Below are 17,390 nucleotides of genomic sequence, written 5' to 3'. Positions count from 1 at the left end.
GAAGCCCGTGAAGAAACCCAAAACATTTCTTGGGGGGGGGGGGGGGGGCTAAAGGATAGTGTGGCGAAGTCAGGTAGGAGACCTGCGCCCACTTCCCATGCTTACCGTGGAGAGCGGGAGTACGGGCAGACACCGTGTTATGCGGAAGAGCGCACGGTGTCTCCTGTACGTGTGCATAGCCCGGTGCGGGTTATTCCACCTCCCCGCACTGGCCGGGCTAGATTGAGCATTGAGCCAAGTGCCATGAAGCCGGCTCTACATATCTGGCCTCCAGTATGTCTCCTCGGGCCGGTGTACATGGCACCAACCTTACGCATGGTGTCCCCAGGTCGCCAACACAGCCCAGTGCGGGTTATTCCACCTCCCCGCACTGGACGGGCATTCAACCAGGTAAGGTTGGGCAGGCTCGGTGCTCAAGGGAGCCAGTACGCCTGCACGGTCCGGTATATCCGGCGCCACCTTCCCGCCCCAGCCCAGTACCTCCAGTTCCAGCACCCCGCACTCGCCTTATGGTGCGTGGCCCCAGCCCAGTACCACCAGTGCCTACACCACGGTTTCGGTTTGCCACATTTTGTTATTTTGTTCGTTGTAAGTGTTCACTATTTTTGTTTAATTAAACATGTTGAGCACTGGCTACGCTGCGTGTTGGTCCGATCCCTGTTTCACCCTCTCTTATAGTGAAGAGAGGGAAGGCTGCCGTTACAGACAGAAATAGAAAGATAAAGATATATAAAGAGAGACAGAAATAGAAAGACAAATATATATAAGGAGAGACAGAAATAGAAAGACAAAGATATATAAAGAGAGACAGAAATAGAAAGACAAAGCAAAAAGCTTTGCCTGCTCCATTCTGGGGGTATCCTCCTTGTCCAAGACCTGTAGCATAGGTCCATTCATCAGTCAAGCGATCATCTACTTTTAAATTAATTTCAATTACATCACCTAACATGCATTAGAATGTACTGTGAAGAGGTAACATGGAACCTGTGACTGTTATGGATTTTATGAATAATGACTAAATGATGTATACATTTAACGTGTAACTATAACTAACAGAATACTACCCTGTCACTGTATGATTGTATGAAACTTATTAGAATCATAAAACTAAATATAATGTGTGTAGTTTTAGTCAAGAATTAGAACAAGGACTCTTTTTCGTCAGACAAGCTGGAATACTATGTTCCTTACAGGACATTCTGTCCCCACCCTGGGAGGGGAAAGACCTTGGGCTTGTAGTAGATCGTTTAACAGGTGGCAGACAACGTGTGAGTAGGAGAAGACTTGTGAACTATGTTGCCATTGTATCTGAGAGGAGGAGGGACATGACAAAATGTGAGGTATATAGACCAATGTACAGGAAATGATAGGCAGCGCGCTCTCGTAAATAAATTATCTGACTATTGTGACTGGGCCTCCGTCTGATTCATTCCAACCAGTTTCTTACAAATACTGGGTTTCAGGCTGAGTAATTAATACAATTGGGTTTATGAACACTGAGAACATAATTCTCGTGACAGTGACAGATTTAGTTTCCAATGATTTTCTTTTTGCCACAGAATAGTGAGCCATCCATTGAAAGGAGAGAAGATGTTGGTTAGGTTTCTGTCTGTCAGTGTCAGTTCCATTACCTGCTCCATAGCCGTTGTTTCCTGCCCCAGGATAGCTGCCTGCTCCAGCACCGTAGCCTGTGGAATAAGTCAACAAAGCTCAGCACAAAACCCTGTGATTGACTTGAGACTGAGCGACATGATCCCTAAACTCATCACATTGTGATTGACCCTGTTACCTGTGGAGGAAAACATACAGCGAGCACTCATCACATAATACTGCTATTGGCTCCAAGCCTGCGGAGCACAACATCCATGCACATTACATATCACTGTGATTAGGCTGTAGCCTGTGACACACAACATCCATGCACATTACATATCACTGTGATTAGGCTGTAGCCTGTGACACACAACATCCATGCACATTACATATCACTGTGATTAGGCTGTAGCCTGTGACACACAACATCCATGCTTACCACATAACTGTGACCAATCAGAAAGATATGTTTACACAAATCCAAGCCACAGTGAAAATAAGACAAACCTGCAACTCAGGTCAAATTTCAAGTCAACCATCCCTAAAGCAATTCATCAAAAGCTTCCAGTGTGCTTCTAGAACACAAATATAGAGCCAACAAGACCGGTGCATCATTCATAGAGGGTATTATCATATACAGTGCCTTCGGAAAGTATTCAGACCCCCTGACTTTTTCCACATTTTGTTACGTTACAGACTTATTCTAAAATTGATTAAATCATTTTCCCCCCTCCTCAATCTACACACAATAACGCACAAGGACAAAGCCAAAACAGGTTTTTAGACATTTTTGCTCATTTATAAAAAATGAAAACGTAAATATTACATTTACATAATTATTCAGACCCTTTACTCAGTACTTTGTTAAAGCACCTTTGGCAGCGATTACAGCATTGCGTCTTCTTGGGTATGATGCTACAAGCTTGGCACACCTGTATTTCGGGAGTTTCTCCCATTCTTCTCTGCAGATCTTCTCCAGCTCTGTCAGGTTGGATAGGGAGCATCACTGCACAACTATTTTCAGGTCTCTCCAGGGCCGTTATCCTGTTGGAAGGTGAACATTTGCCCCAGTCTGAGGTCATGAGAACTCTGGAGCAGGTTTTCATCAAGGATCTCTCTGACTTTGGTCCGTTCATCTTTGCCTCGATCCTGACTAGTCTCCCAGTCACTGCTGCTGAAAAACATCCCTACAGCATGATGGTACCAGGTTTCCTCCAGACGTGAAGCTTGGCATTCAGGCCAAAGAGTTCAATCTTGGTTTCATCAGACCAGAGAATCTTGTTTCTCATGGTCTGAGAGTCCTTTAGGTGCCTATTGGCAAACTGAAGCGGGCTGTCATGTGCCTTTTACTGAGGCGTGGCTTCAGTCTGGCCACTCTACTATAAAGGTCTGATTGGTGGAGTGCTGCAGAGATGGTTGTCCTTCTGGAAGGTTCTCCCATCTCCACAGAGGAACTCTGGAGCTCTGCAAGAGTGAGCATCAGGTTCCTGGTCACCTCCCTGACCAAGGCCCTTCTCCCCTGATTGCTCAGTTTGGTAGAGCGGGCAGCTCTAGGAAGAGTCAAGGTTGTTCCAAACTTCTTCCATTTAAGAATGATGGAGGCCACTGTGTTCTTGGGGACCTTCAATGCTGCAGACATTTTTTGGTACCCTTCCCCAGATCTTTGTCTAAAAACCTGTTCTCGGTTTGTCATTATTGGGTATTGTGTGTAGATTGATGAGAATTTTTTATTTATTTAATCCATTTTAGAATAAGGCTGTAATGTAACAAAATGTGGAAAAAGTCAAGGGGTCTGAATACTTTCCTAAAGCACTTTAGCCATTGACACAAAGTGATCGCTACAAACGACAGTTAATGGCACATGCATGTGGATATAACACATGGACAGCTAGATTGTATGGGGTAACCAGTTTTGGTTACTTTAGCACCCTGTCCATTGGGCTCTCCCACTCCTTGACCATATCCTAGAGACCACAACAAATGTTACTCGACAGTGCTACATTCACAATATTACAGCCACAAAGGAAAATAGAAAAAAGGGACAGACAGAGGTTTACCATTGCCTTTGGCTCCCTGATCACTGGGAACTCCAGCTCCTGGACCATATCTGGGAGACCACTAAACAAGTTAGCTCTGTAGCTTATAATAATAGAAACAGCGTCCCTCTGTTATAGCGCTTGCAACACTAAGGGTTGTAGGTTCGATTCCCGCTGGGGCCACCCATTTATAAAATGTATGCATGACTGGAAGTCGCTTTGGTTAACAGTGTCTGCTAAATGGCATATATTATTATATATTATGTGTCCAGCTCGAGGGACCATGAAAAACACCACCACCCAGAGAGTGGTTTAAAATAAGAAACATATTGCCCTGTCTCCTCCTACTGTGTCATTGTCCCAACAGGGGACCCACTTTAAACAGTACCTCTCCCTGTGTCCAACCCTCACTGGATGGTGCCCAGACACAGTGACGTTACAGAGACTGAGGAAGAGGTTTACCATTGCTTTTAGCACCATTGAGAACTCCAGCTCCTGGACCATATCCTAGAGACCACAACAAGTGTTACAACTAGAGGTCGACCAATTAATCGGAATGGCCGATTAATTAGGGCCGATTTCAAGTTTTCATAACAATCGGTAATCGCCATTTTTGGACACCGATCACGGCCGATTACATTGCACTCCACGAGGAGACTGCGTGGCAGGCTGACTACCTGTTATGCGAGTGCAGCAAGGAGCCAAGGTAAGGTGCTAGCTAGCATTAAACGTATCTTATAAAAACAATCAATCTTAACATAATCACTAGGTAACTACACATGGTTGATGATATTACTAGTTTATCTAGCTTGTCCTGCGTTGCATATAATCGATGTGGTGCCTGTTAATTTATCATTGAATCACAGCCTACTTCACCAAACAGTTATTTAACGAGCGCATTAGCGAAAAAAGCACTGTCGTTGCACCAATGTGTACCTAACCATAAACATCAACGCCTTTCTTAAAATCAATACACAAGTATATATTTTTAAACCTGCATATTTAGTTAATATTTCCTGCTAACATGAATTTCTTTTAACTAGGGACAAATGTGTCACTTCTCTTGCGTTCTGTGCAACAGAGTCAGGCTATATGCAACAGTTTGGGCCGCTTGGCTCGTTGCAAACTGTGTGAAGACCAACTTCGCCAAACGGGGGATGACTTAACAAAAGCGCATTTGCGAAAAAAGCACAATCGTTGCACGAATGTACCTAACCATAAACATCAATGCCTTTCTTAAAATCAATACACAGAGGTATATTTTTTTTAACCTGCATATTTAGTTAAAAGAAAGGGTTAGCAGGCAATATTAAACTAGGGAAATTGTGTCACTTCTCTTGCGTTCATTGCACGCAGAGTCAGGGTATATGCAACAGTTTGCACCACCTGGCTCGTTGCGAACTAATTTGCCAGAATTTTACGTAATTATGACATAACATTGAAGGTTGTGCAATGTAACAGGAATATTTAGACTCATGGATGCCACCCGTTAGATAAAATACGGAACGGTTCCGTATTTCACTGAAAGACTAAACGTTTTATTTTCGAAATGATAGTTTCCGGATTTGACCATATTAATGACCTAAGGCTCGTATTTCTGTGTGTTATTATGTTATAATTAAGTCTATGATTTGATATTTGATAGAGCAGTCTGACTGAGCGGTGGTAGGCAGCAGCAGGCTCGTAAGCATTCATTCAAACAGCACCTTTGTGCGTTTGCCAGCAGCTCTTCCCTGTGCTTCAAGCATTGCGCTGTTTATGACTTCAAGCCTATCAACTCCCAAGATTAGGCTGGTGTAACCGATGTGAAATGGCTAGCTAGTTAGCGGGGTGTGCGCTAATAGCATTTCAATCAGTGACGTAACTCGCACTGAGACCTTGAAGTAGTTGTTCCCCTTGCTCTGCAAGGGCCGCGGCTTTTGTGGAGCGATGGGTAACGATGCTTCGAGGGTGGCTGTTGTCGATGTGTTCCTGGTTCGAGCCCAGGTAGGGGCGAGGAGAGTGACGGAAGCTATACTGTTACACTGGCAATACTAAAGTGCCTATAAGAACATCAAATAGTCAAAGGTATATGAAATACAAATGGTATAGAGAGAAATAGTCCTATAATAACTACAACCTAAAACTTCTTACCTGGAAATATTGAAGACTCATGTTAAAAGGAACCACCACCTTTCATATGTTCTCATGTTCTGAGCAAGGAACATAAACGTTAGCTTTTTTACATGGCACATATTGCACTTTTACTTTCTTCTCCAACACATTTTTTTTGCATTATTTAAACCAAATTGAACATGTTTCATTATTTATTTGAGGCTAAATAGATTTTATTGATGTATTATATTAAGTTAAAATAAAAGTGTTCATTCAGTATTGTTGTAATTGTTATTATTACAAATAAATAAATAAATAAATAGGCCAATTAATCGGTATCTGCTTTTTTTGGTCCTCTAATAATCGGTATTGGTATCGGCGTTGAAAAATCATAGTCGGTCGACCTCTAGTTACAACCACTGATTATTCAAAACCCTTTGCATTCCCACAACACACTGCTCTTTATCCTAGTAATTCAACACATAGATTCTTAGCCATGCATAAAAGAATATCACAGAGACAAGCTGATTAGCATTTGGGAGGATATCAGCAAATTTCATGTCACCAAAAATATATTTTTAAAGATAGTTCTAAATATACAGCTCCACTTCAATACAGAAAGAGACAGAGACAGACTGTGACACAGACAGGGTATCAGAGGTTTACCATTGCTTTCAGCACCGCTGGGTTGCTGAACTCCTGGGCCATATCCTAGAGACCACACTAGTCATTACTTTACACTACTTGCTCAACACTGTTTACAATTGACCATTGGAAAGCTATGTTACATCCTTTCCAGAACAGTTATAGGCATTCAATAAGTATGTCGGGTTAAAGCGAGACTTTCTTCCAATATGGTCTTAACTGTAAAGCTGACAAAGACATAATTGTTGCAGTGGCAGTGCCATCCAGCATGCAGAACAATGTGCAGATCCCCACTGGTGAAGACCAGCCAGAGAAACAGAAACACCCCAGTAGCAGAAGTCTACCATTTTTAGCACCAAGCCCTGTAGACACTCCAGCTCCTGAACCATATCCTGGAGGCCGCAACTACTGATACTGAACACTGGTTACTCAACAAGCCAAGTAAGACTTATAGTCCCAGGTTCTGTAGCTTATCATACGAGAGTGAGCGAGAAAGAGAGATTGAGAGACTGTAACACTCAGATAGAGCTTTACCATAGCTTTTACCACCGTTGAGGGCTCCAACTCCAGGACCATATCCTAGAGACTACAACAACTATTACTTAACACTGGGTCAAAGCAAGTTAGCGCTGCAGAATTTATTATCAAAAGTTTTGTAGGTTATGATAATGAGTGCTATCCAGTTATTTAAACTGGCATTACCATTGTTTTTAGCCCCACCATTGGGAACTTCAGCTCCTGGACCATATCCTGAAGACCACAAAAACTGTTATTCAACACTGCTTATAGAAAATCAAAACCACTTGCATAAACACAACACATGTTGTCTTTGACACAGACAGACAAGATGCACAAAGACAGACAGAGACACACAGACAGGGTATCAGAGGTTTACCATTGCCTTTGGCTCCCTGATCACTGGGAACTTCAGCTCCTGGACCATATCCTGAAGACCACAACAACTGTTATTGAAAACTTGTTACTCAACACAAGTTAGCTGTGTAGATCTGATCATCAGAGGTTCTGTAGCTTATCATAGGAGAGTGTCAGATGAATAGAGATTGAGAGACTGTAACAATCTGAAAGAGGTTTACCATTGCTTTTACCACCACTGGGAACTCCAGCTCCTGGACTATATCCTGGAGACCACAACAACGGTTACTCAACACTGCTTATAGACAATTGATCAAAACAACTTGCACAACACATTTTGCCCTTGATCCTAGTATTTCATCACATAGCTTATAGCCGTGCACAAATATCTAGCAAACACCAGCTGGATGTGTTCAGGAGCTTATCACCAACACTCTTCTAAAGATAGAGTACCATACAGCATGCAACACAGACAGGCAGGGTATCAGAGGTTTACCATTGCTTTTAGCCCCGTTAGGTGCTCCAGCTCCTGGGCCATATCCTGGAACCACAATAACTCTTACTCAACACTGTTCTACAATTGACCAGGCCAGCATCCATGGATCGGTCAAATTCTACAATATGCTCAATGAACTGGCAACAGGCATGCAAAAATATGATACAAACTGTAACATTATCACACAGCATGCAGCATCCTGCTCGACCTCAACTTTGACATGGACGACAAACATTGAAGACAGACAGGACACAGACAGGGAAGCACAGGTTTACCATTGGGTTTAGCACCCTGACCATTGGGACCTCCTGCTCCTGCACCATATCCTGAAGACCACAACAACTGTTACTCAATACATGTTACTCAACATAAGTTTTCTCTGTAGATCTTATCATCAGAGATTCTATACCTTATTTATAATAAGAGATGCTATAGCATTTCACTGTAATAATAATAATATTGTTTATTTGGCCTGATGGAATGGTTCAGAGTACTTAAATGTCTGGATCGAAGGACCAGGAAAAAGAGCGTCACCCAGTGATTGGTGGACTAAGTTTACCTCTAAAGTGACAGAGAAATAGAGACTGATGAAGACTCAGAAAGAGGTTTACCATTTCTTTTACCACCGTTGGGTGCTCCAACTCCTGGGCCATATCCTGGAGACCACAACAACTGTTACGCAACACTGTCAACACTGACTTATTGTAAATATTCACTTGCATGAGCACAAAACATGCTGCCCTGGGACCTTTCCCCCCTGGCCATGCACAAATATATTAATCCTACTCAACGTGTAGGAGTCACATCGCACCAACCTTTGTAGCACATATCATGCAACATACAGTCAAAGAAGCTCCACTTTGATACAGAGAGACAGTGTGACACAGACATGTTATCAGAGGTTTACTATTGGATTTGGCTCCCTGATCATTTGGAACTCCTGGGCCATATCCTAAAACCGACAGCTCTTATTCAAAACTGTTCTAAAAATGACCAGACCATGCAAGCATAATATGCTACAAACGTTGGCATTACCACACAGCATGCACCATTCAGCTCAACTTCAATGTAGAGATAGAAAGACACACATTGAATAGGGCTGTAGACACAGACAAGGTAGCCATGGTTTACCATTGGGTTTAGCACCCTGACCATTGGGAACTCCCGCTCCTGGACCATATCCTGAAGACCACAACAACTATTATTAAATACAAGTTAGCTCTGTAGATCTCATTAATGACCATTAAGTTATGTCTGAAGTCATGAAATATACAGCAATAGAGATACAGACTCTGACATTTAGTGATGGTAACAGAGGTTTACCACTGGGTATAGCACCACTGGGTATAGCACCACTGGGTTTATCACCACTGGGTTTATCACCACTGGGTTTATCACCACTGGGATTAACACCACTGGGATTAGCACCACTGGGATTAGCACCACTGGGTATAGCACCACTGGGTATAGCACCACTGGATTTAGCACCAGTGGGATTAGCACCCCTGGGTATAGCACCACTGGGATTAGCACCACTGGGATTAGCACCACTGGGTATAGTACCACTGGGTATAGCACCACTGGGTATAGCACCACTGGGATTAGCACCACTGGGTATAGCACCACTGGGATTAGCACCACTGGGTATAGTACCACTGGGTATAGCACCACTGGGTTTAGCACCACTGGGTTATAGCACCACTGGGATTAGCACCACTGGGTATAGCACCACTGGGTATAGCACCACTGGATTTAGCACCAGTGGGATTAGCACCCCTGGGTATAGCACCACTGGGTTTAGCACCACTGGGTTTATCACCACTGGGTTTATCACCACTGGGATTAACACCACTGGGATTAGCACCACTGGGATTAGCACCACTGGGTATAGCACCACTGGGTATAGCACCACTGGATTTAGCACCAGTGGGATTAGCACCCCTGGGTATAGCACCACTGGGATTAGCACCACTGGGATTAGCACCACTGGGTATAGTACCACTGGGTATAGCACCACTGGGATTAGCACCACTGGGTATAGCACCACTGGGATTAGCACCACTGGGTATAGTACCACTGGGTATAGCACCACTGGGTTTAGCACCACTGGGTTATAGCACCACTGGGATTAGCACCACTGGGTATAGCACCACTGGGTATAGCACCACTGGATTTAGCACCAGTGGGATTAGCACCCCTGGGTATAGCACCACTGGGTTTAGCACCACTGGGTATAGCACCACTGGGATTAGCACCACTGGGTATAGCACCACTGGGATTAGCACCACTGGGTATAGTACCACTGGGTATAGCACCACTGGGTTTAGCACCACTGGGTTATAGCACCACTGGGATTAGCACCACTGGGTATAGCACCACTGGGTATAGCACCACTGGATTTAGCACCAGTGGGATTAGCACCCCTGGGTATAGCACCACTGGGTTTAGCACCACTGGGTATAGCACCACTGGGATTAGCACCACTGGGTATAGCACCACTGGGATTAGCACCACTGGGTATAGTACCACTGGGTATAGCACCACTGGGTTTAGCACCACTGGGTTATAGCACCACTGGGATTAGCACCACTGGGATTAGCACCACTGGGTTTAGCACCACTGGGTTTAGCACCACTGGGTGCTCCAGCTCCTGGACCATATCCTGGAACCAACGACAACTCTTACTCAACCCTGTTCTACAACAGACCAAACCAGCATCAACATTTAGTGTTATCACACTGGCCTGGGCACAATCTATCTGTCAAATGCTTCAATATGCTAATTCTAACAAACAGTTGAGGTTACAGACATGCAGCAATGCATCACAAAGACACACAGACAGGGTATCAGAGGTTTACCATTGCCTTTGGCTCCCTGATCACTGGGAACTCCAGCTCCTGGACCATATCCTGAAGACCACAACAACTATTATTGAACACTTGTTACTCAATTCATCTTGGCTCTGTACTTATTATTAACAGAAGTGATGTATCATATCATAAGAGAGCAACAAAAAAAAAGAGATGGAGATAGACCTGTAACACTCAGAAAGAGTTTTACCATTGCTTTTAGCACCGTTGGTAGCTCCAGCTCCTGGACCATATCCTGGAACCAACAACAGTTGTTACAACAACAAAACATAAATCAAAACCATTTGCAAACACAATGCATGCTGCCCTTGACACAGACAGACAAGATGCACAAAGACAGACAGAGACACACTGACAGGGTATCAGAGGTTTACCATTGCCTTTGGCTCCCTGATCACTGGGAACTCCAGCTCCTGGACCATATCCTGGAGACCACAACAACTGTTACTTATCGCTACATTCTCAAATCTATTCAAATGGTCTTGACACAAAAATTGACAAAGACCTACTCATACTGGTATCACCAAACATGCAATACAGTGAGAGTGTGCAGATCACACCTGACACAGGGAAATAAAAATAGAAACAGAAACAACTACAGGGTAGCAAAAGGTCAACATTTTTAGCACCAGATACAGTAGGAACTCCAGCTCCTGGACTATATCCTGGAGACCACAACAATGGTTACTCAACACTGCTTATAGACAATTGATCAATACCACCTGCACAGCACATTTTGCCCTTGATCCTAGTATTTCATCACATAGGTTATAGCCATGCACAAATATCTAGCAAACACAGACCTTAAGGCGCTACAGAGGGTAGTGCGTACGGCCCAGTACATTACTGGGGCTGAGCTCCCTGCCATCCAGGACCTCTATACCAGGCGGTGTCAGAGGAAGGCCATTAAAATGGTCAAAAACTCCAACCACCCTAGTCATAGACAGTTATCTCTGCTACTGCATGACAATCGGTACCGATGCACCAAGTCTGGAACCAACAGGAACCTGAACAGCTTCTACCCCCAAGCCATAAGACTGATAAATATTTAGTTAAATAGTTAGTCTGGGTAGCTTTGGGTTATCTGTATTCACCCTTTTTGCAACAACTCTTTTGACTCATCACATATGCTTCTATTACCGTTTATTGTCTGTTCTGTCGCCTAGTCACCCCGGACACCTGCACAGCAACTCTGTACTGGTACCCTACTCATAGTGTTTTTAATCCTTGTTTTATTATTTTTCTTTTTTTCTCTCTCCGCATTGTTGGGAAGGGCCCGTAAGTAAGAATTGTATTCTTAGTCTACATCCCTAGTTTACGAAGCACGTGACAAATACAATTTTGATTTGAACACTAGCTGGTTGTGCCCAGGAACATATCACCAATTTTGTTCTAAAGATAATTACCATACAACACAGACATGCATGCATAATATGCTACAAACGTTGGAATTACCACACAACATGCACCAGAAAGCTCAACCTCAACTTTGAGATAGAAAGACAAACAGTGAAGACGGACATAGACACAGACAAGGCATCAGAGGTTTACCATTGCCTTTGGCTCCCTGACGTTTGGGAACTCCAGCTCCTGGACCATATCCTGGAGTCCACAACAACTGTTACTCAACACTGGTTACTCAACACTGGTTACTCAACACTGGTTACTCAACACTGGTTACTCAACAATGGTTACTCAACACTGGTTACTCAACACTGGTTACTCAACAATGGTTATCTCTGTAGATATTATCAATGACCATTGAGTTCTGTCACAAGTAATGAAAGATACAGCAATAGAGAAATAGAGATAGAGACTCTGACATTTAGTAATGGTGTCAGAGGTTTACCACTGGTTATAGCACCACTGGGTTTAGAACCACTGGGTTTAGCACCACTGGTTATAGCATCACTGGGTTTAGCACCACTGGGTTTATCACCACTGGGTATAGCACTACTGGTTTTAGCACCACTGGGTTTAGCACCACTGGGTTTAGCACCACTGGGTTTAGCACCACTGGGTTTAGCACCACTGGGTATAGCACCACTGGTTATAGCACCACTGGGTATAGCACCACTGGTTATAGCACCACTGGGTTTAGCACCACTGGGTTTATCACCACTGGGTTTAGCACCACTGGGTTTAGCACCACTGGGTTTAGCACCACTGGGTTTAGCATCACTGGGATTAGCACCACTGGGTTTAGCACCACTGGGTTTAGCACCACTGGGTTTAGCATCACTGGGATTAGCACCACTGGGTTTAGCACCACTGGGTTTAGCACCACTGGGTTTAGCACCACTGGGTTATAGCACCACTGGTTATAGCACCACTGGGTTTAGCACCACTGGGTTTAGCACCACTGGGTTTAGCACCACTGGGTTTAGCATCACTGGGTATAGCATCACTGGGTTTAGCACCACTGGTTATAGCATCAATGGGTATAGCACCACTGGGTTATAGCACCACTGGTTATAGCACCACTGGGTTTAGCACCACTGGGTTTAGCACCACTGGTTATAGCACCACTGGGTTTAGCACCACTGGTTATAGCATCACTGGGTTTAGCACCACTGGGTTTAGCACCACTGGGTTTAGCACCACTGGGTTTAGCATCACTGGTTATAGCACCACTGGGTTTAGCACCACTGGGTTTAGCACCACTGGGTTTAGCATCACTGGGATTAGCACCACTGGGTTTAGCACCACTGGGTTTAGCACCACTGGGTTTAGCACCACTGGGTTTAGCACCACTGGTTATAGCACCACTGGTTATAGCATCACTGGTTATAGCACCACTGGTTATAGCACCACTGGGTTTAGCACCACTGGGTATAGCACCACTGGTTATAGCACCACTGGGTTTAGCATCACTGGGTTTAGCACCACTGGGTTTAGCACCACTGGGTTTAGCACCACTGGTTATAGCATCACTGGTTATAGCACCACTGGTTATAGCACCACTGGGTTTAGCACCACTGGGTATAGCACCACTGGTTATAGCACCACTGGGTTTAGCATCACTGGGTTTAGCACCACTGGGTTTAGCACCACTGGGTTTAGCACCACTGGGTTTAGCACCACTGGGTTAGCATCACTGGGTTTAGCACCACTGAGTTTAGCACCACTGGGTTTAGCATCACTGGTTATAGCACCACTGGGTTTAGCATCACTGGGTTTAGCACCACTGGGTTTAGCATCACTGGTTATAGCACCACTGGGTTTAGCACCACTGGGTTTAGCATCACTGGTTATAGCACCACTGGGTTTAGCATCACTGGTTATAGCACCACTGGGTTTAGCACCACTGGGTTTAGCATCACTGGGTTTAGCACCACTGGGTTTAGCATCACTGGTTATAGCACCACTGGGTTTAGCACCACTGGGTTTAGCACCACTGGGTATAGTACCACTGGGTTTAGCACCACTGGGTTTAGTGCCACTGGGTATAGTACCACTGGGTTTAGCACCACTGGGTTTAGCATCACTGGGTTTAGCATCACTGGGTTTAGCACCACTGAGTTTAGCACCACTGGGTTTAGCACCATTAGGAACACCAGCAACTGGACCATATCCTGAAAACCACAACACTGGTTAGTAACCACCACATACCGTTTAAAGAATGCATGTCTGAACACTGTGTAAAACTGCATCAAATACCACAAAAGCAACAATAAAACTATTTCAATAGGGAAGTTAGGCATCCAGTCAAAATGTACAGCAACAGTGTTCTTAAAAATCCCTAACAGATCATAGCAGGTCACCAGCTGATATCCACACACTAGACAGTGATATTTGTCAGAAGGGCAATATCATCCAGAAATACCAGCATCATGCAATACTGTACGTTGCAGACAGACAGAGAAACAACAGACAGAGAAACAACAGACAGCATAACAACAGACATAGTAACAACATGCAGAGTAACAACAGACAGAGAAACAACAGACATCGTAACAACAGACAGAGAAACAACAGACAGAGTAACAACAGACAAAGAAACAACAGACAGGGTAACAACAGACAGAGAAACAACAGACAGAGAAACAACAGACAGAGTAACAACAAACAGAGAAACAACAGACAGAGTAGCAACAGGCAGAGTAACAACAGACAGAGAAACAGCAGACAGAGAAACAACAGACAGAGAAACAACAGACAGCGAAACAACAGACAGAGTAGCAGCCGACAGAGAAACAACAGACAGAGAAACAACAGACAGAGTAACAACAGACAGAGAAACAACAGACAGAGTAACAACCGACAGAGAAACAACAGACAGGGAAACAACAGACATAGAAACAACAGACGGAGTAATAACCGACAGAGAAACAACAGACAGAGAAACAACAGACATAGAAACAACAGACATAGTAACAACCGACAGAGTAACAACAGACAGGGAAACAACAGACAGAGTAACAGCCGACAGAGAAACAACAGATAGAGAAACAACAGACATAGAAATAACAGACAGAGTAACAACCGACAGAGAAACAACAGACAGAGAAACAACAGACATAGAAACAACAGACGGAGTAATAACCGACAGAGAAACAACAGACAGAGAAACAACAGACATAGAAACAACAGACATAGTAACAACAGACAGAGTAACAACCGACAGAGAAACAACAGACAGAGAAACAACAGACATAGAAACAACAGACGGAGTAACAACCGACAGAGAAACAACAGACAGAGAAACAACAGACATAGAAACAACAGACGGAGTAACAACCGACAGAGAAACAACAGACAGAGAAATAACAGACATAGAAACAACAGACATATTAACAACAGACAGAGAAACAACAGACATAGTAGCAGAGGTTTAACATGGGGTTTAGGTTTAGCACCCTGACCATTGGGCACTCCACATCCTGGACCATTTCCTAGAGACCATAATACTGGTTATTCAACACAACCTAAAACCGGGTATTCAGCAGCTATCTGATTGTAATATATTTACTGTATCGTCGTATCTTCCTGCTGTTAGAGTTTAAACTTTTGACAGAGACAGACACACAGAGATAGAGTAGCAGATGTTTACCATTGGGCTTAGCACCCTGTCCATTGGGCACTCCAGCTCCTGCACCATATCCTGAAGACCACAACAATGACTCATTAGGTACAAAAATATTTAAAAACAGACCAAACACGTGACATAAAAGCTAACATATTGACAAGTTGGGCATGCAGTCTTAGCGATACTTGTACTGCAACTAATATGAACCATACATATACTTCAGGAACTCAATATGACACAGCATATTGAACACCCCAGCACGCAACAAGCAGTGTTCACTATTAAACTGTGACACTCACTCTAAACGAAAGCTAAACTGAGGATGTAGCAGAGACTCTATATTTAGACTGTCAGAGTCAGGGGGATGAATTCGGATTAGCATGTAAGTCAGAGTTTTGAATGAACCGAGCTGTCCTCTGTGGCGCAACACTGATACATAGAACAGACACCAGGGCACAGACACAGACAGGATCACACACACTGAGGTACAGACGGGACGACAGGCAAACACACGGTTGCCTTTAGCACCCTGTTCAATAGGTTGCTCTGCTCCACCATCACCAGTCCCATAACAACCAGTAGAGGTACAGTATATACACATTTTATACAATGGGTGGGTCTAATCCTGAATGCTGATTGGTTAAAACTGCATTCCAGCCGGTATCTATTCCACAAGTTTCCACCTGCTAAATCTATACACATTTTACCACACACTCACATACCTTCACTACACACATCAACATGTTCAGCTAAGAAGTCAAGTAAATGTTAATTGAAGGTCACTTCAAGTTTCTTGTCACAACTGAATGAAATGCTTTTCCAATGTGGATATATTAAATCAAGAACTACTCATTCTGATAAATCAAGGCTGTTAATGTAAATGAGAACTCAATTGAGGCGTAAGTGAAGTGTACACGCTCAAATCATCACATATGAAGATTGTTAAAGACATTGGATGACAAAGACGCTGGAGAGACAACATAGATAACATGTTAAAATAACACTTGAAAAAAACGCCATATCAAATTCATTAGCAACCTCAGACAGCTGATATGCACATACTAAAGAGAGGTTTCTATGAACACCTGGAGTTAGTCACTGATTGAGATACATTTTAAGATTTAAAACATTGTAATTAGATGAAGAGCAACATTCAGAAACACTTTTGGAATGAAACCATAGACAAACAACAGGAAGATGATATGCGTCCCAGTTGACAACTAACAATAGGATGACTGAAAACAAACAATAGCAGGTGAAGAGGAGTCTCTAGCGAGCCCCAGTCCAGCTGGTATTGTAGGTCTATAGTTTTTGGTTCCCTGTCCATCTGGTATCGTAGGTCTATAGTTTTTGGCTCCCTGTCCATCTGGTATCGTAGGTCTATAGTTTTAGGCTCCCTGTCCATCTGGTATCGTAGGTCTATAGTTTTTGGTTCCCTGTCCATCTGGTATCGTAGGTCTATAGTTTTTGGCTCCCTGTGATACAGGACCAAGACTTTTGCCCTCTTTCCCAACAGTCACCTGAGGTTTTAGCGCCTGTGACTCTGGGACCACAGAACCAACACCTTCGGAACCCTGTGGATGCTGAGCTACTGGACCTTTACCCCCCCTTCCCATCTGCCACTGCAGCAGGTCCATAGCATTTGGCCCCTGTGATTCTGGAGCAGCAGGACCAAGACTTTTGGCCTCTTTCCTAATGGGTATCTGAGGACCTAGGCTTTTAGCCCCCGGAGTATGGGATGCCACAGGACCAGA

General features: G+C 43.9%; 1 protein-coding gene across 1 annotated transcript in view; it reads right to left on the bottom strand.

Annotated features, from left to right (window-relative positions):
* Positions 1-17,390, bottom strand: part of LOC129833935 (uncharacterized) — a 33,000-nt gene that overhangs the window by 8,583 nt on the left and 7,027 nt on the right. Inside the window, exons 9-20 of the mRNA XM_055898753.1 lie at positions 15,661-15,711; positions 10,982-11,032; positions 10,798-10,842; positions 10,596-10,646; positions 8,869-8,919; positions 8,349-8,393; positions 8,013-8,063; positions 7,738-7,782; positions 7,463-7,507; positions 7,264-7,314; positions 7,071-7,118; positions 1,632-1,688 (exon numbers count right to left, since the gene is read on the bottom strand). Of these exons, the coding sequence (XP_055754728.1) occupies positions 1,632-1,688; positions 7,071-7,118; positions 7,264-7,314; positions 7,463-7,507; positions 7,738-7,782; positions 8,013-8,063; positions 8,349-8,393; positions 8,869-8,919; positions 10,596-10,646; positions 10,798-10,842; positions 10,982-11,032; positions 15,661-15,711 (591 nt within the window). The remainder of the gene's footprint in view (positions 1-1,631; positions 1,689-7,070; positions 7,119-7,263; positions 7,315-7,462; positions 7,508-7,737; positions 7,783-8,012; positions 8,064-8,348; positions 8,394-8,868; positions 8,920-10,595; positions 10,647-10,797; positions 10,843-10,981; positions 11,033-15,660; positions 15,712-17,390) is intronic.

The sequence above is a fragment of the Salvelinus fontinalis genome, chromosome 34, assembly GCF_029448725.1.
Source record: "Salvelinus fontinalis isolate EN_2023a chromosome 34, ASM2944872v1, whole genome shotgun sequence".
In the NCBI taxonomy this organism is placed as follows: domain Eukaryota; kingdom Metazoa; phylum Chordata; class Actinopteri; order Salmoniformes; family Salmonidae; genus Salvelinus; species Salvelinus fontinalis.
Note: the sequence above shows the minus strand (reverse complement) of the source record. Positions and strands in the feature narration are given on the sequence as shown.